Source organism: Phocoena sinus, chromosome 20 (genome assembly GCF_008692025.1).
Source record: "Phocoena sinus isolate mPhoSin1 chromosome 20, mPhoSin1.pri, whole genome shotgun sequence".
Taxonomy (NCBI): domain Eukaryota; kingdom Metazoa; phylum Chordata; class Mammalia; order Artiodactyla; family Phocoenidae; genus Phocoena; species Phocoena sinus.
Window position 1 is genome coordinate 14,874,330 of NC_045782.1, and position 24,757 is coordinate 14,899,086.

Consider the following 24,757-nt stretch of genomic DNA (forward strand, 5'->3'; position numbering starts at 1 on the left):
ACAATTTGTACTATGTGAGCCAAGACCACATGAGTTTATGTTTGTAGAATTTAATCTCACACATGTCATCAGAGTTGAGGGGAATGAGGTAGGAAATGAAATAACAGAGTTCTCTGGGTAGATAGCTGCTACATTTTTGGTATGGTCTGCTTTCATTTTGGGAGCTTATCTGCTCTATTCCATGTGATTCTGGTGGGGCTGACAATCACTTGGCCCTGCTTTTCTACCACTGGGATTGGTCATATGCCCATAGACCCATGTCAGGCTGGTCAAAGTATCCCTTTTCCTTGGATACCATGATTGATCCAGGGTAGCACATGACCCAAGCTGGACCAGTCAGGGTCATGTTGAGAGAGAGATGGACGCTGGGAGTAAAAAGTTTAAGTTCTTTTTTCTGGACTGTCTGGTTAAGAGGATGATATATGCTTGGTGTGGTTGGTGGTCATCTAACTACCACATTGAGATAGTCTGCTTAAGAATGGGAAGCAAGCAGAGTCCAAAGAGAGAGGAGAAAGCAGAGACCTAATAACATCATTGCATTTTTTTAATCCCTCTTGGATTTACCAGTTACATGGACCACTACCTTTTTTGTTTTTCTTAACTCACATTGCTTCTTGTATAATACGGTATCCTTATCTATTATTGTAGTAGTCATTTGTGTTTGCCAATATTTCTGGCCCTCCTTATTCCAGATAATGGTAGGATTATAATTCCTTTGGAGTTGGGCATGATCATGTGACTGCTTTGGCAAATGAAATATGTGACTTTTGTCTCTTCCAGATGGATGGATGCCTTTAAGTCTGAAGGGCTGATGCATGACTCATTATATTCAGTTCTCCCTGCCATAGTGACTAGTCATGTTCCAGATGAGAGAGGGTAACATGGAGCAGAATCTCCAGCAACCTAAGACAGACATATAGCATAAATGAGAAACTTATTATTTTAAGCCACTGAGATTTTAATGCTGTAGGTTATTGTAGCCCATCTAAATGATACTTGTTTGGAATATATTTTTATATATTAAAATTTTCTAAATAATTCAAGTGAAAAAATCTTTTAATATGACATCTAGAAATACTAATGTCTGCAGAATGAGATTATTAAAATATTTAGTATGCATAGTTACTGCAGTTAAGTATTAAGCTGCAAGGCTAGAAGCAAACAGCAGTGTTTCTGGTTTACCATACAGGAACTAAATCTGCTTTAAGGGCTGTGACCTCTGACCAAATTATAGTTGCCTTGTTTCATATTATGTGGCAGGACAAAGTCTATAATGACGGGTGTTTAAAACTCAGACACTATGTAAACACTGTAGCCTTACCCATGAGAATTTCTCTTATGTGACCAGGACAAGGATAGCATCGCCGTAACCAGGCCTTGCTATCTGAAAATAAAGAAACCAGACAGGTAGGAGTAAATGGTTTAAGGACAGATTGAACAAAAGCCTGATTTGCAGCCATGTAGTATCAGTATGGAAGTGTTGAAATTAACAGAGCCTTTGGCAGATAACCATAAGGAAGGTGCCTGCACTCTGCAAAGTGAGTGTGTGATACAGGCAGCAATGAGCTCTGTGGACCTGAACACCCTCATTAACCGTGTCTCTTTGAGGTGATGGCATTTGTTCAAAACATCCTGTCTTCTCCTCCCTCCACTGTCCTGGACTTCAAAGGCAGATATATAAAATTTTTTTCACTGAAATTTTAGGGAACATTTTGCTTTAAAAATATATTTGTGGGGCTTCCCTGGTGGCGCAGTGGTTGAGAGTCCGCCTGCCGATGCAGGGGACACGGGTTCGTGCCCTGGTCCAGGAAGATCCCACATGCCGCGGAGCAGCTGGGCCCGTGAGCCATGGCTGCTGAGCCTGCGCGTCCGGAGCCTGTGCTCCACAACGGGAGAGGCCACAACAGTGAGAGGCCCGCGTACCGCAAAAAAAAAAAAAAAAAAAAAAATATATATATATATATATATAATTTGTGTGTGTAAATTATTGTATCTTCAATATCTGTGCTAGACTTTCCAGCTTACATAAGGGGCAACATATTCTCATGGGCAAAGCACAATAGTGATCTGTCATTTTAACCTGTCGGTGCTTTAATTTTTCTACCTGTAAGGTGGAAATAAAAAATTGGAAACAAATAAATAAATAAAATGGAAATAAAATTTTTTTCTTCTCTTACCTCTCCTTGGTGCACATGGGAAAATGTGGTTCATAATATATTTGTCAGGAATCTTGGTTGAGAGTAACAGAAACTGGCTTAAATAGGAAAATAAAGGTTATTTGTTGTTTCGTGTTAACAGCCAATCAGAGGGTACCATCCCCCTGCTGGAGGTTGGCTTAAGAATGAGCATGTATCCAGTTCGGATGAGAGAAGATGTGGGGGAAGGTTGAGGAGGAAACTACTGGGACAGTTTTCCTTGTACTTAAGAGACACAGGGGAAGAGCTGTTTTCTTCAGCTGACTGATGTTGGGTATATATGTGATGGACCTTGAATGTGGCAGTAATCTTGGGACCATATTAGCCTAAGAGCAGTGCTGAAACAATCAGGATGGCAGAGCAGAAAGATAAGGAAAATTTCATTCTTGATAAAGTTCAACTACTGAATTAATCAAGATGATACTTTTCTGTATTGTTTAAGCCTTTTTTTTTTTTCTTTTTTTTTGGCTGCGTTGGGTCTTTGTTGCTGCGTGAGGGCTTTCTCTAGCTGCGGAGAGCGGGGGCTACTCTTCGTTGTGGTGCACGGGCTTCTCATTGCGGTGGCTTCTCTTGTTGCAGAGCACGGGCTCTAGGTGTGCAGGCTTCAGTAGTTGTGGCACGCGGGCTCAGTAGTTGTGGCGCACGGGCTTTGTTGCTTCACGGCATGCGGGATCTTCCCGGACCAGAGCTCGAACCCATGTCCCCTCCATTGGCAGAAGAATTCTTAACCACTGTGCCACCAGGGAAGTCCCTTAAGCCATTTTTTGATGGATTTTTTTTTTTTTAATTACTTGAGATTGGAAAACATCCCGAGTAATAAGTAGAGATATTGTGGGCTCCTCAGAGAGAAGAGAAGCTCTTGGAGGGCTACATAGTCCCACTGGACCTATTATAGTGCCTCGTGCGTATATAGTTGAAGTTGAATAAATATGTGTTAGATAAATGTGGTTGTCTTTATTTGTATTTATAACCGAAGCACTGAAAGATAAAACACCCTTCTTCTCCTTCTCTAACAATTCAATCCAAAAGCCATTAGATAGGACTAAGCATGGTAGGTATCTTCAGGTGGGCACTGAGGCCCAGTGTGGGTGGGATATTGGAGCCCAAGCGAGGTGAGGGGGCATCAACATGAGGGAGGTGCTCTGGAGCTGGTTGTTTGAGCCTGTGTGTATGGTAAGCAGGGAGTCACTGTGGGAAGCCAGAGGGGCGGCCCAGTATGGGGGTGGTAGAGCCTGAGGAATGTGAGGAAGGCATATATAGTCATTGGCCCAATGCAAGGTGTCAGATTCTTAGTAGAGTGAGGAAAGTACCTGCTTAGACTGCTCTGGAAACTCTACTGTGATTTTGTAATCATATGTATTCAAAATGCACCTCTTTTCATTTTTTAATGAAAATGTCATGAAGTTAACATTCCTAATGCCCCTTTTTAAAATATGAAACTGTTGTTTATTTTAATATATCCCACGAAATGTCTTAAAGACCTGTATGTTTGATGAAAGCAACTTCACCTTCCCAACAAGTCAGCTTATTTTTTATAATGCATAAATTTTATTAATTATAATCTGCATTTCATCTGTATAGAAAATATTTTTCATTTTAGTTTTCAGTGGAGTAGAACTAAAGTATTTAATTTTTTCACAATGATTCTATGGCACTTTTTAAAAGTTTCAGAGGAAGCCTGATAAAAATAGTCCTTTGAGAGAAAGAGATCAAGCTTACTCATGTCCCAAACTCTTTTAATTCTGTAAGCAGAAATTTCAGCTCACCATTAATACCAACATAACAGCACAATATGATTGCAATCACTTTGCAAATGTGATTAGCTATTCAAGATTAGCCCACTTTATTAGTGGTAAGTATGGCCAACCTAGATCCCACTGTAATCGTCAGGCAGAATTAGAGCCAGGTTGATTTTCACAAAACCAAGAGCTATGCATTGTACATTAAAATGTGCTTTTATGGGAATGAGGATTGGAAGAAACCAGGATCAGTAGAGAGGAAAGTAAGAGTACCTGGCTCATATGAAGTTTTTCTTCAATGATTATATGACATTATTTTAACAAAAGCTTTTCATATCTAGAAATATACACGACTTAAAATTTGCTGAATTTAATGAGATTGAGGAAGTGCAGCACTTCATGTTAACTAGTTGCCAGTCTCAGGTGACTGAGCTGGTAGGTCACATATCACTGGAGATGCTGAACGATTAGGCTAGTATACAGGGAGGTAGCAGCGTTTTTTAAGAGGGCCTCGGTGATTCTGGTTCTGTGATTATATTAAGTGTGGCCTTTGCCCTTAGCTACAAATTTGACCCAGGTTATTATTTAGCTCTTGTTTCCAGTCTCTTATGATCATGAATTCCAAGGCTTATTAGGTATAACACATTTAGATATCCTTTTGGTTATTATTGGCTTGGTTGACTGGTTAGTTTTTGTTTTTCCAATTCTTTTTTTCTATATAGTGGATCACAATTTTCCCCCTCCATGGTTTTTCATTATTTTGAAGTCCAGTTTACTCATTTTTCCTTTCCTTACCTAGAAACATTTTTTTTATAATTTATTTGTTCCAATGACTCACTCATCCAATAAATATTTATAGAGTATCTATTAGGTGCTTTACTCTTAATCAGGATAAGATGTGATTACATGTAATTATAATTCAAGGAAGAAGAGAAATACGAGAAGAAAGAACAGGACTTTTAGGAAAGGAGAGCTCATACCCAGTTGAGGAAGATCAGAGACTAGGATTTTTCATGATTTTTCCTCCTAAGAAGCAGGAACCAAGTCTTTGATGAAAGAGAGTCAAAGCGTAATATGTTTTTGACTGAGGCATTTCCGTGGGACATGGTGCTAAGAATAATTTGAAATGGTTTGGAATTCTGAATGGACTCTTTCAGATGCTTGTAGGTGGTACAGAAGAAAAGCGAAAGTGCCAGAGTTCTCGTGGTTGATGGTTCCCCTAAGTAACAAAGGCAAAAATTGCTGCACGATCCAAGGACCCCTGGGAAGAGAGAGGTGGCAAGGGGCTGAGTTTAATCTAAACTGAATTTCATAAGAATTAAAACCTTTTTTAATTTTAATTTATTTATTTGTTTATTTACTAGTTTTCCAATAGGCTTCCTTATAATTTGAAATCTAAAGTCTACATTAATGGCCTCTGGTTGAGGTAGTCTCCAGGGCAGCCTTATATCAGACAATCAGTAGAAATGTTTTATTTAAATTTGTTTTATTCAGTAAACCAGTGATGAGGAACGAAAGGAAGCTTTGAGGAATAACTTCTAGAAGGGAGTTAGGATTTTTACTGCAGACAGCATAATTTCTGGGACCTGGGGCATGCTATCAGTGTGTATGTGTGGTAAATACCGGTGGTACTATTTTATCTCCCAGCTATTGGTAGTTGCAGTTTTAGTTATGCTTATGTGATGGTTTGATTGCTTCCTTTATCGAAGTGAAAACATGACATGAAAGCATTTTGTTTGCCATCTCAATTCACTTTATTAGGTTGAGAGGTTTTTTTTTTTTAATCTACAGTACACTTTATAGCTACTATTTTATTCTGTAGTTTCAGTTGACTCTGTTCAAGTTATATGAAATAGCAGTGTGTAATGTTTCATTTTACCAACACTTAGTAGCCTTGGTTATTCTTTTCATGGGGTGTTCAAGACATTGTTTATCCAGAAAGTTATGGTTCTAGGAAATTAGGCAAGTAATAAGTATTTCCTGGTAGTTGCTCAGAGGTATTTACTGACCAGGATATTATCTGTGGAATGCCTTTTTATACTTAACCGTTGCTTACAGGAATTGCATTTTTATGCAATTATTGGTTCTTTGAATTTACACATTTAGCGAACTTCCTATCGGGTCTGTACTAGTTTCTCAAGAAGAAATATTTAACCAATGAAAATGAGGATAGATGCTTTCATAGTTAAGCTTATTTATGTTAGAATCTATAAATAGGGGAGGGGGCTTCCTGTCAGTTACTGTATACTCATCTTGCCTTTTATGTTTACCTTTTTTTCTCCCTTCCCTAGTTCTGTTCAGTTTTGGGGGGAAAATCTAGATCAAAGAGTACATTACTAATAGATAACATAGGATAATTAGCAAAATAATCTGACTATATCATTATAGGCTTCCTGTAGTTACTTGTCAGATTCTAATGACCTTAAGCATCACTGGTGAGTTGTATTCTGATCTCCCTGAGGATGGCAGAAGAAAAGTATTGCATTGAGAAGTTGGTTATAACAGTTTCTTCTGTCTTAGACTGTTAATTGGTGAGAGGGTGGCAGGAGGAAATGCATCAGTATTTTCCCAAAGTTTGGAGCATAAATATTTTCTTAAGTTATCTCAAGATATAAAAGTAAAAAGAAGACCAACGAGAGAACTTGAGGTTTGTGCAAAATGGAACAGAATAGTAGATAGGAAGGAGCCTTAGGGAAGTAAAAGTGAGGTTACAGGAGAAAACGAGACATGTGGACGTAGTTAAAGAAAAATAATACTTAAAAGAGGGAGTAACTGAGAAGCTTCTGAGGTGGGTTAGTCTATATATAGACAACATATGATGCTGATTTTCAACCGTGGGAGGGAAGTTCAGATGATTGCATGCTTCTCATAAGATTTTACCTTTCTCATGAAGGTATTCATGAAGTTTTAGTTAGACTAATATTAGTGGGGGAGGTGCTGTCTTGTTACATGTTAGTTGGTGGGTTGTCAAGGTTAATGATGACTGTGAGTGTAATTAAAATCTTCCTGCATTAAGTTGCCAATTACTTTTTTCTCTGTCATTTATTTCCATTAACAAAGAAAAGCAAGGAGTGTTTTAACTGTGGAAGACCTAATAATTGGTTTCTTTATGATGTTCAGTGTGTTAGCAAGGATCACTAGCTAGGCCTAACCTATATTAGGAATTAGATCGTACTCTGATTTATAACTTCATATTTTTTCCTTCTTTTCAATACCTATGTTTCACTTCAAGTAAGTTTGGAGGCTTTGGATTTGTTTGTTGGTTTGTTTAAGTGCTGAATCAGCTTTTTCTGAACTTTTGTTTTTTTGTCTTTTGTTTATGGAAGCCAAATAAAGTTAATGACATGCCTGTAGTCTTAGGAATTAGACCAAGGAGTCATAAGCACCTGATCTTCTCTTTGTATTTATTAACTACCATACCCCCCCCAAATTTAACTTCTATCTTAATTTTTCAATATTAGGCACAAGCTTAACTTCAGAGTTACATACAGCAGTCCTCTGCAGTGCTCCTCAAACCTTTCCACAAGAAATTGCTCTAACAGCAGAACAGTGTGAATGTGGAACCCCTGGCGGTGTGGATATATAAAGTTTAAAGGAGCTTATTACAAGGCTGAAATGTATTTGAGTTCTTATGACTTACTTTAAATTTCATGCACATTTTTATGTATCTGTATCTCTGTTACTATAAAAATATTACTTCGCATCAAGTAAAATTGATACTCTCGGAGGCTTCCCTGGTGGCGCAGTGGTTGAGAGTCCGCCTGCCGATGCAGGGGACATGGGTTTGTGCCCTAGTCCGGGAAGATCACACATGCCGCGGAGCAGCTGGGCCCGTGAGCCATGGCTGCTGAGCCTGCGTGTCCGGAGCCTGTGCTCCACAGCGGGAGAGGCCACAACAGTGAGAGGCCCGCGTACCACAAAAAAAAAAAAATTGATACTCTTGAAATATGCCTCAGTCTAGAGGCATCAGGGAAAGCCTCTGGAGAAGGGGACACCTAAGCTACAATCTGAAGGATGAGAAGAAGTAGGCAAGCAAAGACGGGAATGAAGTGTACCAGGCAGAGAGAAGAATATGGCAAAGTCTAAGAGATAAGGTGGCCTAGCTTGTTGGAAATACTGTAATAATTTTAGAATAGCAAAATTCACCTGCAGTTGAAGTACCTGATATCTGAAATTAAATGTTGTCATTTTCCAGGGGAAAAGAAAATTCTTGTGATATGAGCACTGGTCAGCATTGGTCAAAACTACTTCCAGCTAATGGCAGAAAGTCAACCTACTAAATCGAAAATTGCCCTTGCACCTTTAACGAGAGACATTTTGTAAGAGAAAAAAACAGAAAAAGTGTTTATAGTACTTTGCAGATCTATTTTAGCATCTAAATGTGTGATGGAATTCTCAGTCCTTTTATTTAGTTGTTAATATTGATGCTGTGTCGCAATTAGTGAGACCTGAGGGACTCCCGCCGACACCCCTATATAACAGCTCCTCAGCCTACTAAGACAAATGCACATAGAAGGACCTCTGTCTGGTGGCCTCACCTTACTCTGGCTTTAAAGGGTTTTGAGCCCTTAGGACCAAGCATCTCCCCAGTTGACCAAAAGGAGAACCCAGATTGAAATCATGGTCCAGGTGGTATACACATTGTTAGGCTGTGTCTTGAGTGGTGGTTAGGATGTGCCTGAGATGGGTGGGGAAGATTGAGGTAAATTAGCCAGTGATGAGTGCTACTGTTGGCATTCCAAGGTATGCTTGTCATGTATAAGCACATGTGTCTGTCAGCCAAGCCAGATTCCCAAAGTATAACTTTTCCACCAGTCCATTTTGCAATTAAGACACATTTTATACCACATAAAGCTAACCTGTGAAAGATTTATCTGCTAGCTAAAGGCTCTTTCCAGGGTTGAAGGCACTGAAAATGGTCTTTAAGCAACAATGTTTGGTGTTTAGTCTTAGTGTTAGTTTTCTGTGGATGCACTGTTTCTCCAGTTCCATCACAGTGTAACCTTTGAATTGTCTGCCCTCTAGTGGAGATATGTGGTTAAATTAACCAGTGTCTCCCGGCTTTAGGAAAAATACCTAAGTTTTCTCAATTGGCTTTCCAATTTTAGCCTCTGTTTCCTTAAAGAATTTTTTATTACCACAAAAGCAACATATTTATAATTTTATTCTACTTTCTAAGATGCTGATAAATCCCCTCCCTGGCTTCCCCCTAGGATCAGGTCTAGACCCCTGCCTTCTGCACCTTATCTTTGCAGCTTACCTCAAGGCAAGCCCTGGGTTTCAACTCAGCTGGTCAGTTCACCACCACCCCAGTGTGTCAGACATATTCCCACTGTCCTTTCCTTTTTGTTCATGTCTCAAATGCTCTGTCAGCCTCTGTGCCTCTTCAGATCTTCCTCTTCCTTCAAGACTGGATTCAAAGCTCTCTTGTTCCTGTGAACACTGTACCCACAGTGTTCTCACTTCTGAACTCCTATGCAATATACTTCCTGTGCCATAAATTTACACTGTATTTGTTGGATCAACTTTTCAAATATAACAGCCTTATCTCTTCAGGCAGATAAGCTCCTTGAGCATAGTACTATCTTGTATTTCTTTGTGTCTCTGGTGGACTCTGGCAGCTCTAAATGAATATGTTGATTATTTATTTGCCATTCAAAGATATTGAGCATCCTGCCTCTATCTTTTCGCCTGTTTATGGCTGGAAAGCTAATTGTCTAGATTTAAATATAAATATTAACAAAATAGCAATGCATTTCCCCCTAATCAAAACTGACAGCAGTATATCTGTTTTAAATATTCTATTTTCTTTTTGGTCAGAACCAGTGACGGTATTTATCAACTCCTTAGTTTGAAAATGACTGGAAATTTGAAAATAATCATGCTGTTAGCTTAGTAATATTTGATAAGTAATCAGTGTTGCTTCATTACCCTTCTGCATGTGTTCTTTGACCTTATTTCTGAATAATGTTTCAACTTAAACTTTGGTTGATCACAGTCTAATTCTTTATATCCATAAACAATTCAAAGATTTAATATTAAAAGACTCTTCATACGTGGATTTTACTTAGCCTCCCCCAGGTGTTATCAATGCTTTTTATAGTTTAAATTCCTTGTGGAGGAATGCTAATCATGTATAGCAGAGGACCAGTAATAAAACCAGAAGCCAAGCTAAGCAAGTGGGGTGTAGCTAGCAGGACACACAAACAAGAGAACAGATTATAGAGGCACTATCTCCAAGGTGAAGCTAAGGTCAGAGTCAAGAATTTTAAACCAAAGGTTAGAGAACAGTAAAGATGTTGCCATGGGTAGAGGTGATATTCAGAATATTTAGCAATATGGCACAGCTATCAACCAATCAGAATAGGCAGGAGTAAGACCTGGAGGTCCTCTACTCTACCAGGCATTAACCTGATTGTTGCTGGATCGTGAAACATTCAGAGGGGCTCTAGGCAACCACTCTTTACCATTCGGTATTTCAGTGTGTAAACAGTTAGTACAGTTGTACCACCATGTCCTGGCTGAACATAAGACCATATGTCCATATTGAGGCCTCAGGAAATGAAGGAAATGGACCAAGTGTGAGGTCTTCAGAGAGTGGGATGTGGAATTTCACTTTAATAGAAGGAAACAGAATCTGGACAGGGAGATAAAGACAAGGTCTTAGGCCCCTATTGGTGTACCTGGAGTATTCCTTTAAGCAAGAGGAGCAGTTTGTTCCAGTAGAAGGTATATTCGCCCTTCCCAGACAGAATCCTGACTGCTCCTTACTCTTAGGTTACTTTGAGCAAATTATCTCACTTTCATGAGGCAGTTTCTTCAGCTGAAAAATAAGTATTAATCATACCTGTGCTGCATTTATCCTAGGTTGGCTCAAATGAGATAATAGTCATGAAAAGACTTTAAATTATGGAGTGGCACACAGGCAGAGTCTTATTATCTTATGACGGATGCTGCTTGCTCTCTACTCCATGTTTAAGCACTCATTTTGGATTGACAAACCAAGGATATGACCAATAATTGAATGGAGATGAGGCACATGATATGCTGAGTTAACCTAAGGTGTATTCCCAATTTTGCCACTTACTGGTTACCATACCTTGGGCAATACTTATTAATTAATCTAATACCTACGGAGCATCTTCTGTATGACTGCCACTATGCAAACATAGTCCTGCTCTTATAGAGCTTACTGTCTAGGAAGAGAGACGTAAGATCCTTCTGGAGAGCTGAGTTCCCATCGTCACTGATCTCCCTGGCACCTAGCACAGTTATCTGGAGGAGTAGTAGCTCTGTGTACTCTGAGCTTTTTGATGTTTTTCCAGACCTTAAAGACAAATGTTTTCAATCTTAACTGCTTGTCAGTTATCAGGAGCTTTTAAAATGTGCAGATCCTTGGGCCCCACACCTCATGGTGTGCTGGTAAATGTTCAAAAACCTGTTTTCTGGGTAAGGGCTGCTTTGTAGCATTTGCTGACTTCCCTGGTAAATACTCCTAGCATGGCTAATTTCAAGCTACCAATGTGAGTCTCATAAGATCCCTAAAAATCTAGCAATTGGCTCTAGCACACCACTGGCTTCACCTCAGAGCTAAAGAATAAAAGCCTGTAGGCATGAGGCCTGGAGATTTTTGTTATTAAAAAGGTTTTGAATGGAGCCAGAGTTAAGAACCAGTGACCTATGAAGTTTCCATATTGCATGCTTGTCAGATGTGACAGATTCAGACTAGTTGCTTTTTAAAATCAAGTAGCCTCAAGGAGTTGGATCTCTGTGGTAGAAAAGACAGTCTAGCAACTTTCTAATTATGGCAAGTGGGTGGGTTAAGTCACATATATTAAATAAAATGTTTAAGTGGAATAAGGATTGTAAACAAAAGGCATCCAATAACAGCTCTACACCCAGAGCTTGGGTTTTCTAGTGGGCAGTGACTGGACTGTGATATGTCTTAAACTAGCTGTTGACCAAAGACTTGGTGTTCTTCAGAAACAGAGTTATTGAAGTCACATTCTAATCAAGCTGGTTTTCTCATCACTGAGGAAGTACCTCATTAACCATTCCAACTGTGTTTCATACATATTTGTATTTGAAAGGAATTCAAAGGAAACACTTGAGAAGTAGTAGGTGTCTCACAGAAGTTTTCTACTGCTTGAAATCATGGGCAAGAAAGTTTATTTAGGGCTTCTTAAACCCTGTCGTGAGAGCATGGTGTGGCTTTGATGTCGGTAATAAGTATTGCACTGTATTCTGGCTTCCATATTTTACTTTAATGCATGTTACGTCTCTCTAAAATATGACTAGATTGACTCTCTGTTTTGGTTCCTAATACCAGCAAGTACTATACACCTCAATTTAAGCTAGACTTTAAAACAAAGTCAAATTATATTGGGACTGCTGATTTGATGGTGTCTGACCTTCTTACAGACCAGCTTCTCAGATGTGAGTGCCCAGGTTATTCATTCTGGTCCTGGACAGTAGAGTGTGTGTGTGACCACACTTGCAGGTCCTTTCTGATCTTCAGCCTGCCAAATGGGAGGACACTTCGTTATAGACACCAGCCTATAAAAGTATCCCTATGGCCTTCAGTGCACCTTGTACTGACATAAGAATCATCTTCTTTATTCTTTACTCTCCTGGATATCTCTATGGCCCTAGTCTTTAGAAGTTCTACTTCATTAACTATCTTTAACGGCCTCTTTCCTGTCCTGTTCATCTTGCCTACATACTTACTAGCTGGTCACCAGACTTGGTAGAGTTGATTAAAGATGGCTGCAGATTCTTTGCTATTTCTCCCACTGAGAGATAGTGTCTAATTCCCCTCCCCTTGAACCTGGGCTAGACTTCTTTAATACACCAACAGAGCATGGCAGAAGTGACACTGTGCCAGCTCTGAGCCTAGCCTTTTGGAGTTCTAAGCCTCCACGCGATAAGACCAACCCTGAGGCAACAATGGACTTTGAGAAGGCCCAATCCATAGATGTTCTAGTTGACTTTCCATTTGAGCCCCGCTTTCCAGTTTTCCAGGCTGAGATGTCAGACATGTGAGTAAAGCTGCCTGGACCCTGACTACTGGCCCATCTTCTAGCTAAATACCACCTGAGTAGCACTGACTGACCTTTAGCAATGCCATGTGGAGCAGAAGAATTGCCTAGCTAAGTACTGCTTGAATTTCTGACCCATGAAATCATGAAATATAATAAATTAGTAGGTTGTTATTAAGCAATGGATAACCCAAACTGCTGGTTCCATTCCCATCTTCTTTGTCTCTTGTTTCTAGGAGAGAATCTAAGCCTTCTCTTACCAGTAACCAAGTGGCAAAATGGTGCCTTTACTTCCTCCTCAAGCCTGTGTTCTTCACGTTTGCTTCTTCCAAAAGCCAGAAGCAGGACTTTTCTGATTTCGAAGCTCACGTCCATTCTTAGGAAGACTACCAGATTACTTTATCCTGTCTGACAGACACCTCCCAGTATTAATTTTCTGCCAGGGGCAGAAGTGACTGATGGATAATCTGAAGTCCAGTTAATGGATAATCCACAACCACTTTTTGTGATCATAGGACTGTTATCTTAATATTCCTACCTTTATGGACTCGTAACATCAATATTACTTGATAGCCTTAACCCCCAATACCCATACCTTTGCTCCAGCAATTCACAGCTGCTCACTATTCCCTAAATGTCCAGACTCTTACTCCTCTTTCTGTTCCTTTTGCCAACGTTTCTGCCTGAAATACTCTTTCCTTCTATTTTCCATCCAACACAAACCCACTAATTCAAGCCCAGCCTGAAAATTAACTTCTATGAAGCATATCCAAGCCCCACAGTTAGTCATTTCCTCCTCTGTTGTTTCTGTAGCATTTTGAATATCCACTGCTGTAAGCCAAATGACATATCATTATAATTTTTTGGCTTATGGAACTGTCTCCCCTAATACAATGTGAACTATCCAAGGATAAGGGCAGTTTTGCTTAATTTTAATTCCTGGTGCCTAGTACCTAACACATAATAGGTAGTCAATTAGTGTTGAATGAGTGAATGAATACATAAATGAGAGCAAGTGAATGATTCTGTCTGTTTAACCAAAGGGAAAAGCTAAGGTATTACTTCCAGATCTTCGTCACAGGCTAACTCCTGAGCAACAAAAACTATTCTTTTAACCGGCTAAGGAGAAAACATAACTGGCATAGTCCTCACTAGCTGAGAATGCACAGCCAATTAGCTCCAAGTGTTCACATGGTTTTAGTTCACCGCTCTAATCACGCATTCATTCACCTCTTTGTCGAGTTCCATCTGCACCTAGGGCATTGTGCTAAACGCAGAGTGAGATGCAAAGGAAAAATAAGGCAGATTACGGTCTGATAATGGAACATAAAACAAGAACCCAGTGGTAACCCAGAAACAGATCTTGATAGTGCCACAGGAAACATGCACAGTGACGGTCAGGTTTGGAGGGAGGCAGACAGCCTATCAGTAAAGTGATAGAAGAAATACCATGAACTACTGGCTTTTGAAACCAGCTTTGAATGCTAGGGAAGGATATAGGAGAGGGGAGAGGGGCCTTCCAGGATGATGAAACAGCACAGACAAAGGAAGTTAATAGTTGCTTTTGAAAACTGATGAATGAGTCCACTTGGATTGGAGTGTATGGAGAGTGTAAAGAATCTTGCAACAATAAAGCTTGGGAAATTATTGCTTAACACCTACCTAGCCTGGTGTTTTTCAAGGCTGGCAGCACTTCCAGCCTACTTCTCAGCAAATATGACTTGGGTGCTTACGTTTTTTCCAAACATCTTTTACTTAGTTACCTACTTTTATGCTCAGGTATTAAGTAGATTAATAAGAATACATTAATTTTTCAATTCATACTTAATGGTTCCCGAGTACCCTAAAATTATATATTTTATTTTTTAATTGAAGTATAGTTGATTTACAATATTATATTAGTTTCAGGTGTACCACATTAGTGATTCAATATTTTTATAGATTATACTTCACTTAAAGTTATTACAAAATAATGGCTATATTTCCCTGTGCTGTATAATATATCCTTTTTACTTATTATACATAGTAGTTTGTATCTCTCAATCCCATACACCTATCTTACCCACCCCCTTCCCCCACCTCCACTGGTAACCACCAGTTTGTTCTCTATATCTATGAGTGTGTTTCTGTTTTGTTACAAACATTTGTTTATTTTATTTTTTAGATTCCACATATAAGTGATAACATAGAATATTTGTCTTTCTCTAACTTATTTCACTGAGCATAATACCCTCTAGGTTCGTCCATGTTGTTGCAAATGGCAGAATTTCATTCTTTTTTATGGCTGAGTAATATTCTATTATATATATATATATATTTATATATATATATATATATATATATATATACATGCCACATCTTCTTTATCCATTTATCTGTTGATGGACACTTCGGTTGCTTCCATATCTTGGCTATTGTAAATAATGCTGCTATGAACATTGGGGTGCGTGTGTCTTTTTGAGTCAGTGTTTTCTGAATACCCTAAAATTAAATGCACATTCAGAATCTCACACCATATTGTTTATAGGTCAAATTTTTCTTAAGAACATCAAGAAGAAATTATATTCTTTAAATAAAAACTACTTAACAATAGGACTCTGGAATATTAAAAAAAAGTCAACAAACATATTTAATCATTTAATTAATTAGTTCTCCTTATACATCAGAAATTACTCAATTTACTAAGAAGAAACTAATGTTTATCTCTACACTTTTCTCCTTGTGATTTCTAATGTTCTGAGCATGTTGACTACTGGCATTTCTTTTTTCTTTTTTTTTTTTTTCACTAACAATATGTGAAGTTACTTGACAAGGTAGGTGGTTATATATGGTCTGGTGTATGCACTTGTTACAATAGAATGGTAAGCATTCTCCCTTTACCTACCATCTAAATGCCACTATTCAAGATAACTGTATTATCTGGTAATTAATCTTGCTGAATAAGCAATGTTGTATCTTTGCCTTTTTGGCAGTGAATTCCATTGAAATAATCAACACTCTTCATTTTAAAAAAATCCACTTTACCTTAGGCATATAATGCCTTGACATACTGAGTTGTTTTTGTTTTTGTTTTTGTTTTCTAAATCTCTTTTTCCAAGTAAGATGAAAGGGAAGCAAATCATTCATTGGCCTGACTATTGTAATATTAATCTAAGAAAGAAAGAAAAAAGTCATTTGGGTATCTTGTGTTAGAAACACTTCTCTGACTTGCTTTTTTTGTGGGCCAAAGGAATTTCCACTCCTTTGGCACTATTTTAAAGTGTAGAAGCCATAGAAGAAAGGTGACAAAGGATATTACTTTATTATAAACCATGAGAAAAGTTATGCTTTTTTCTGCAGTTCCCTTCCTAACCACTGTCCCGGATTATAGGTACCAAATGCAGATTCTTAGTTAAGAGGCAGCTGGTTATAGCAGAAATGTAGACCTGAGTTCAAATCATGACTCCACGTGGCATTTATTGGCATTGTGACCTTTAGCAAGCTGCATAGGGTTGTGGTGCACGTTAAATAAAATAACATATAAAGTACCTGGCCCATAGTAGTGTAAAATAGATGTTAGTTTACCTCTATAGATGTAGCTGGTTTTAGCTGTTTGTGGCCTCTAAGGAAACATCAAGGGTATTTTTGCTTTTTATTTCTCATCACAATTCTCATAGGTAGAAAAATCTACCAAAAAAGCTGAAAATAATTTGAATTATCTGGTTTTGGTCAGCTCATTTTATGTATGAGGGAAAGGATATTAAGTTAGTAATAGCCCATAAACATCTAAAAGGGTACTCAACCTTAGTAGTAGTCAAGGCACAGCAAAGTAAGACTATGGTGAGATATATATAACACTAGATTGGCAAAAAAGAAAAAGAAAACATCTGATGATTTTAAGTGTTGGCTAGGATTTAGCACAACTGAAACTCTCACTCCTTCCTGGTGAGAGTATAGATTGGCACAACTACTTTAGGAAATAATATGTCACTACCTGGTAAACTTGTACCTTTAGTTATTCTGTGACTCTGCGTTTCTACTCCTAGGTACCTTAGGTGTACCTATATCCCATTGACACCCTTGTGCATGTAGACCAAAAGACATTTCAAGGAAGTTATAGCAGCGTGGTTGATGTCACCAAAAACAGGAACAGTCCAATCTATCTGAGTTGAATGGGTAAACTTTGGTATATTCCTATAATGCAGTCTTTTACCCCAGCAAAAAAATGAATGAACTGTAGCTATAGGTAATAAGTGGATGAATCTTATTAGCATAATATTTAGTTTTTAAAAAACATATTGGTGTAAAAATAAAATACAGTGTGTATGTGTGAAAAAAAATAATAAACATATTAGGAAGACTGCATAAGTGTAATACAATTTTTAAAGCCCCCAATCAAAACTAAGTAATATATTGTTTAACAATATAGACATCATGTAATTTTTTTAATAGTGGAATAAAAAATAATGCAAAGAACCAATATGTAAATTAAAATGAAATTCTAAAAAATACTCAAATAATACAAAATAAGGCAGAAAAAGGAGAAACAAAGGTATAGGGGACAAACAGAAAATAAATGGATTTGGTTCTACCATGTTACTAACTATATCAGTAATTACATTAAATGTTAATGGACTAACCACTACAATTAAAAGGCAAAGATTGTCACAATGGGTAAAATAAAGCAAGATCCAACTACATTCTGTCTACAAAAGACATTCTTTAAGTTATAAAGAGATTGAAAAATATACCTTGCAATCAGTGAGCATAAGTCTGGAATAGCTATGTTAATATTAGATAAAGTAGATTTCAAGATAAAATGTCTTACTAGAAGATAAAGGTATCCTGAAAAATAAGAATCAAGTTAAAGGATTTATATTTCCTTCAAAACTTACTATGAGCTATAGTAATAAAGATATAGTACTGGCATAAAGAATGACAAATAGATCAATGGAACAGAATAAAGAACCCAGAAGTAGACCTCACTTACACTGTCATTTGATTTTTTACATGGAGCCAAGTTATCAAATGGAGAAAGGAAAGTCTTTTCAATAAATGTGCTTGAAAACTCGAAATCGATATGGGGAAAAAAAAGAGCCTCCACCCCATCTCACACCACATACAAATATTTATTCAGGATAGATCATAGACCTTATACATAAAACCATAAAGGTTTTAATAAGAAAATATTATAGAGTATCTTTGTGACTAAAGGGTAGGCAAAGGTTTCTGAAGACATAGAAAACAGTAACTATAGGAGAAAAAAATTTCCAATTAGACTTCAGTTACAACTCTCACACATTGTTGATAAGCATGTAAAGTGGTATAAGCACTTTGGAAGCCCTGGTAATTTTCTCTAAAATTACACATGCATGTGTTCCATGACCTACAAAAAACCAAAAGCACATGTCCACCAAAAAAACAGCAAAGAATGCTTATGTAAAAGTTTTATTCATAATAGGCAAAAACTCAAACATCCTGGGTATATATATCAATAGGAGATGAATAAACAAACTGTGGTATATTCATACAATGGAATCCTCAGGAATAAAAAGGAATGAAAAAAAAAAAATTAAAAAGGAATGAACTCCTTTTACATACAACAGCATAGGTGAATCTTAAAAACATTATGCTGAGTGAAAGAAGCCACACACAAAAGAGTACATACTATATGATTCTATTTATGTGAACAGGGAAACCATTTAAATGGAGTCATATGCTATATACTAATTTTTGATGGAAAAAAATTGTGGTGGAAGAAAATTAAGAACAGTGGCTGACTCTAGGTTGTGCCAGGTATTAAATGAGAGAAATTTCTGAGCTGATAGAAATGTTGCATTTCTTGGTAAAAGTTTGAGTTACACAGATACATACATTTGTCAAGACTCATTGAATGGTGCACTTAAGATTTCTGCATTTATTTCATTGTATATACATTTTACCTTAAAAGAAAAGAAAGAACTGTAATACCAAATTCTAATTATGTGCATTTAAGGGCAAGTACACTGTAAACTACTTTGAAACAGAAGAATAAGATGGATTGATCAGTGAGGCAGAAAGATGAATAGAGAAGTGATAACGCAAATATAAAAAATGTTACTGGTAGAATCCAGATGTTGGATACACATGTTCACTATAAGATGTTTCAGCTTTTCTGTATGTATGAAATTTTTTATAGTAGAATGAAAGCAAGAAAATTATAAACTTAAAATTCAAGATAGTGGGACTTCCCTGGTGGTCCAGTGGTTAAGACTCTGCGCTCCCAATGCAGGGGACCCGGGTTCAATCCCTGGTCAGGGAACTAGATCCCGCATGCCACAACTAAAGATCCTGCATGCCACAACATAAGATCCCGCACAGGGCAACGAAGATCCCACGTCCTGCAACTAAGACCCGGGGCAGCCAAATAAATAAATAAGGGCTTCCCTGGTGGCGCAGTGTTAGAGAGTCTGCCCGCCGATGCAGGGGACGCGGGTTCGTGCCCTGGTCTGGGAAGATCCCACATGCCGCGGAGCGGCTGGGCCCGTGAGCCATGGCCGCTGAGCCTGCGCGTCTGGAGCCTGTGCTCCGCAACGGGAGGGGTCACAACAGTGAGAGGCCCGCGTACCACAAAATAAATAAATAAATAAATAAATATTTTTTTAAAATTCAAGATAGTACTCACATCTTGGGCGAAGGATAAGAATGGGAGATAGGAAATAAGCACACAGGTAAATGCAAAGGTATTGGTACTATTCTAGCTTTTAAGTAGAATGTTGCTCACAGGTATTCATTTTATTATTGTGCCTTATAATTTACATATATTTTAAATATATCTATTGTCATATAATTTTTCATACAATTAAAAAATGAGAAGAATACATCAGAAGTAGAGATCTATTAACCACTGATAACAATAATGAAGAATAATTTGTTAAATGAGATTCCAGGAAATCATTTCTATTTATTACAGTTCCCTTGGGCTCCAAAATCTAACACTTATCTTTGCTTATGAGTCTTCTCATTTTCATTCTTGCAAACTTTCCAGGTTCTGACTATTGACTGTAGAGACGATCGGTTCTTTTCATTTTAGCACCATTCTTTTCACGTCCTAAAGGGCATACTTCTGAACCTAAAACTTCCCCTGTAGGCAGAGTGTAATATACCATGACACCTCCCCTGTCCTCCCTCTGAGGGTAGGATCTTTGCTGTCTTCTTCCCTTTGTGCAAGATAATGGGCATACCTGAAATCAATAATGAAAATGAAATGGGAATAAAAGTTATAGAGCTGGCTGTGGCTGCCCAGGAATGGAGGTAGAATGATGTAGAGGTGAATGGGGATGGTTCCATAAACTCGAAAATGTAGGTGACTTATCGGCAGACAGTACACGTATTGCTTGAGATTGTTTTGCTCCTCCTATTTTTGTGTTTGCCAAATAGGGCAAAAGTGACCAGAGTGCAAATATAAAATGTCAGAGAGCAAACTTAAAGAAAAAGTTAGCACCTCACTATCATTAATTATCTCATCTTTTCTCACTTTTCCTTCATGTTGCTAGTCTTGTCTCCATGAAGATCTGTATAGTATCTTAACATATAATAATTCCTAACCTAGGTTAGGGCAGGGGTGAATGATATGCTTTTTCAATGTGTTGGGAGGCAGTATTTTATCAGTTTTAATTCTAGCTTTACTACATGAGTTTCCTTGAGCAACTTCTTTCCTTTCTGTGAATTTCAGTTTCTGTAAAATATTCATATTTCATTGAGCCTAAATTGCCATAACACCCTCAGTTATTTTATGTGCCACTAAAAAAATAAATATTGCAATTAAACTATGATTCAATGCTTTTTAGTCACATTGATTGTAAATTTATCCCAATTTATGTGTATGTGTTAGAATCAGTGTACCGTCAACCTTCTGAGTTTATAAGGAATAAGTTGGACAATGTACTTAAAGTGTTAAGCAAGGCACCTGGCATGTTATACTCAATAAGTAGTAGCTATTAAGGTAATGGTGACGTGATCATGAGCACTTTGCAAAATGGTGTTCATTGTTTAGGTGGTTCTTTGGGGATCAGAATCATTAATAGACCATCTTGATGAGATTTGTTGGTGAAAGTCAGAATACCCACTCATTTTAATTTTAAGTAACATAACAGTAACGTAGCATCTTCAGTTGGTTTTCAGAAGTAATTCTTTTAATTATGAGCACTTCGTTATTAAAAAAAATTTGTAGACTATTGTGAAAGTTTCCTCCAGGAATAAATTATTTTGATATATATCAACTCCCTGGATTGGTTGAAGTCACTTTTTATGGAGAGAATTTAGTTTAAGTACACAGCATCAATGAGATATTCCTACATGTAAAGCTTAGTAAAAATTACATTGTTGGTATTATGATATGAGACCTCAGATTTTAAATTTTTTTTTCTCATTTTTCTGTCTATACAGGAGGCAGACAGTGGGGAGGAGGAATGCCGATCACAGCCCAGGAGGTATGTTTGTTCATTACATCCTATAGTATTTCTGTAGTTAGTGTGTTTTCTCTAATTCTTTCTCAGTCGTGTCATATTAGTTGATCCTCATTTTCCAAGATGCTTAGTTGGTCTCTCAAAATGGAATTACTTTAAGAATTCAGTTACTGGGACTTCCCTGGTGGCACAGTGGTTGAGAATCTGCCTGCCAATGCAGGGGACGTGGGTTTGAGCCCTGGTCCAGGAAGATCCCACATGCCACGGAGCAACTAAGCCCATGCGCCACAACTACTGAGCCTGCGCTCTAGAGCCTGTGAGCCACAACTACTGAGCCCATGTGCTGCAACTACTGAAGCCCACGTGCCTAGAGCTGGTGCTCCACAGCAAGAGAATGCACCACAATGAGAAGCCCTCGCACTGCAACGAGGAGTGGCCCCCGCTCACCACAACTAGAGAAAAGCCCATGCCCAGCAACTAAGACCCAATGCAGCCAAAAAAAAAAAAAAAAAAAAATTAAGAATCCAGTTACTGACTCAGAAAGATTTTAAATGGTAGACTGCATTATGTTGTGCACCTGAAACTAATATAATGTTGTACGTCAGTTATACCTCAGTAAATAAAGTAACTAATTAAGTGGTAGATTTCTCTTTTTTTAATGCAGAAAGGCCAGTATTGGCCCAGCTTTGACCCAAGTCTCTAGAACTGTCTTGGATAATGAAAAAGCAAAATTTCCTTACCTTTTAGGAAAATGTCAACTAAGGAACATTTCAGCCTTCGGTTTTATACTTATTTTTGTCATTCATTTTGATAGGTTTTGGCAGTTTTTACAGATTGGTTAATATTTCACTTCCTCAATACAAAGAATATACTAAGTAACTTACCCAATCTTTTAAAATACAATGAAACTTTTTTTCTCCCTCTCATGGAATAGTGGGCATGTTATAAGGATACCAATACCTGCTGCCATTAAAAGAAAAAAATTAGGGCTTCCCTGGTGGCGCAGTGGTTGAGAGTCCGCCTGCCGATGCAGGGGACACGGGTTCGTGCCCCAGTCCGGGAAGATCCCACATGCCGCGGAGCGGCTGGGCCCGTGAGCCATGGCCGCTGAGCCTGCGCGTCCGGAGCCTGTGCTCCGCAACGGGAGAGGCCACAACAGTGAGAGGCCCGCGAACCGCAAAAAAAAAAAAAAAAAAAAAAAAGAAAAAAATTATGAGAGACATCTAGGACATATATAATAACATTTCTGTTATCTTCTTTAAAATTTTTTATGGTAGTATTAAAGATTCAATAGTTCAGAATTCACTGAAATCCTTAGAACTTTGAAAGTCTGTAATAGCAATGTCAATGTTGTATGCAACAAACTATATTATATGATATTTTAATTTCTCAAGATTGCATGGAATTCAACTTTCCTGTTATAAACATTATTATACTGTGACACAATAGGGTACATCTTTTGTAAGAAATAAGTGCCTTTTAAAAATATTTGTTTAAATGTCTGTGAAATAAAATGTTTTTTTTTAAATCAACTCCCTCCCACAAGAAATAGTCTTGGTAAGTTCTAGACGGTCATTTAAATGCTACCAAATTTGTGTCCTCTGAACTCAATCACTAGATGATACTGAGAACGGATACAATAAATGTGTTCATTGTGGAGAAGCTGGCTAAAGGGCATGCTTCCTTAATGATAAATTATCGTGTATTTGTTGATATATATATACCTCGCTTGTGTAAACCACAACTTAGTATAAAAATAGTTTTTCATCAGTAACTGAGGTTATTGGCAGTATTTTTCCTGCCTTATTACAAAAATTTAGGCTTAAAGCTTAATTTCTCACTGTCTCTTAGGGAAGATCTGACAGTGAAGTGTCATTCTTTTGCATAGGACTACGAGACAGAAACCTAGAAGAAATTTTAGCTCATTGTTTACCAGAGACATCAGAACCTTATTCCCATTAGAATGAAAAAGGATTCCAAAGGATTCTTAAATTTTCTGTTAGGCCAGATTTAAAGATCTCTGGGTTAATTTCTTTATGCATTTACTGGGGTAATTGTCCCCCAAATTACATAATGATGAAGCAATGCAAGTCTATTTTCTTATTCATAGCACTGAATTGTCAAACCATTAAGAACCATAAAAACAGTATATCATTGAAACTAATACCAATTCCAGGTAATAAAAAAAGATGTTGCATTAATCTCTTATTTTAACCAAATATCATTTATTGGGAAAGTCATAAGTTAAAAGTAATCTTTTAGTATAATTAGCTCAAACTATGCTACCTTTAAAAACCAATGTTCACAGGCAAAAACAAACAAAAATAGATAAATTAGACTGCATCAAAATTTAAAACTTCTGTGCATCAAAGGACACAACAACAGAGTGAAAAGGCAACCCACAGAAAGGGAGAAGATATTTGCAAATCATGTAGCTAATAAGGGATTAATATCCAGAATATAAAAAGAACTCTTTTACAACTCAGCAAGAAAAAAACAAACAACCTGTCTTAGTCAGCTTGGGCTCCTATAACAAAATACCATAGATTGAGTGGCTTAAATTTCAGACATTTGTTTCTCACGGTTCTGGAAGCTAGTAGTCCAAGATCAATGTGCTGGCAGATTTGCTTCCTGATGAGAACCCTCTTCCTGGCTTGTAGACAACTGCTTTCTTGCTGAGTCCTCACATGGCTGTAAGAGAGAGGGTGCGCTGCTTTCTTCCTCTTCTTGAATGTACACTAATCCTATCATGTTGGCCACACCCTCATGACATCATCTAACCCTAATTTCCTCCCAAAGGTTCCCATCTCCAAATATCATCACATTGGAGGTTGACTTCAGCATGCAGACTTGGGGGGCACATAAACATTTAGTCCATAACATTCCACCCATGCCCCCCAAAATTCATCTCCTTCTCACATCCAAAATATATTCATCACATCCCAACAGCCCCAAAGGTCTTAACTCATTCTAGCATCGACTCTAAAGTCCAAAGTCTTATCTAAATATCATCTAAATGGGCTTCCCTGGTGGCGCAGTGGTTGAGAGTCCACCTGCCGATGCAGGGGACACAGGTTCGTGCCCTGGTCCAGGAAGATCCCACATGCCGTGGAGCGGGTGGGCCCATGAGCCATGGCCGCTGAGCCTGCGCGTCCGGAGCACAGGCTCCACAACAGGAGAGGCCACAACAGTGAGAGGCCCTCGTACCGCCAAAAAAAAAAAACAAAAAAAAAAAAACATAATTGTAGAACTAAAAATCAGGTTGTGTATTATTACCTTTTTGATAAAAATATAAATGGATGAAATTCAGTTCCAGTCTTTTCCTTTTTTTTCTTTATAAATTTATTTATTTATTTATT

General features: G+C 37.9%; 1 protein-coding gene across 3 annotated transcripts in view; it reads left to right on the forward strand.

Moving 5' to 3' along the window:
- Positions 1-24,757, forward strand: part of SSH2 (slingshot protein phosphatase 2) — a 243,296-nt gene that overhangs the window by 78,591 nt on the left and 139,948 nt on the right. For all 3 annotated transcript variants that reach the window (XM_032615198.1, XM_032615196.1, XM_032615195.1), the window contains one exon: positions 21,379-21,422. In XM_032615198.1, the coding sequence (XP_032471089.1) occupies positions 21,379-21,422 (44 nt within the window). The remainder of the gene's footprint in view (positions 1-21,378; positions 21,423-24,757) is intronic.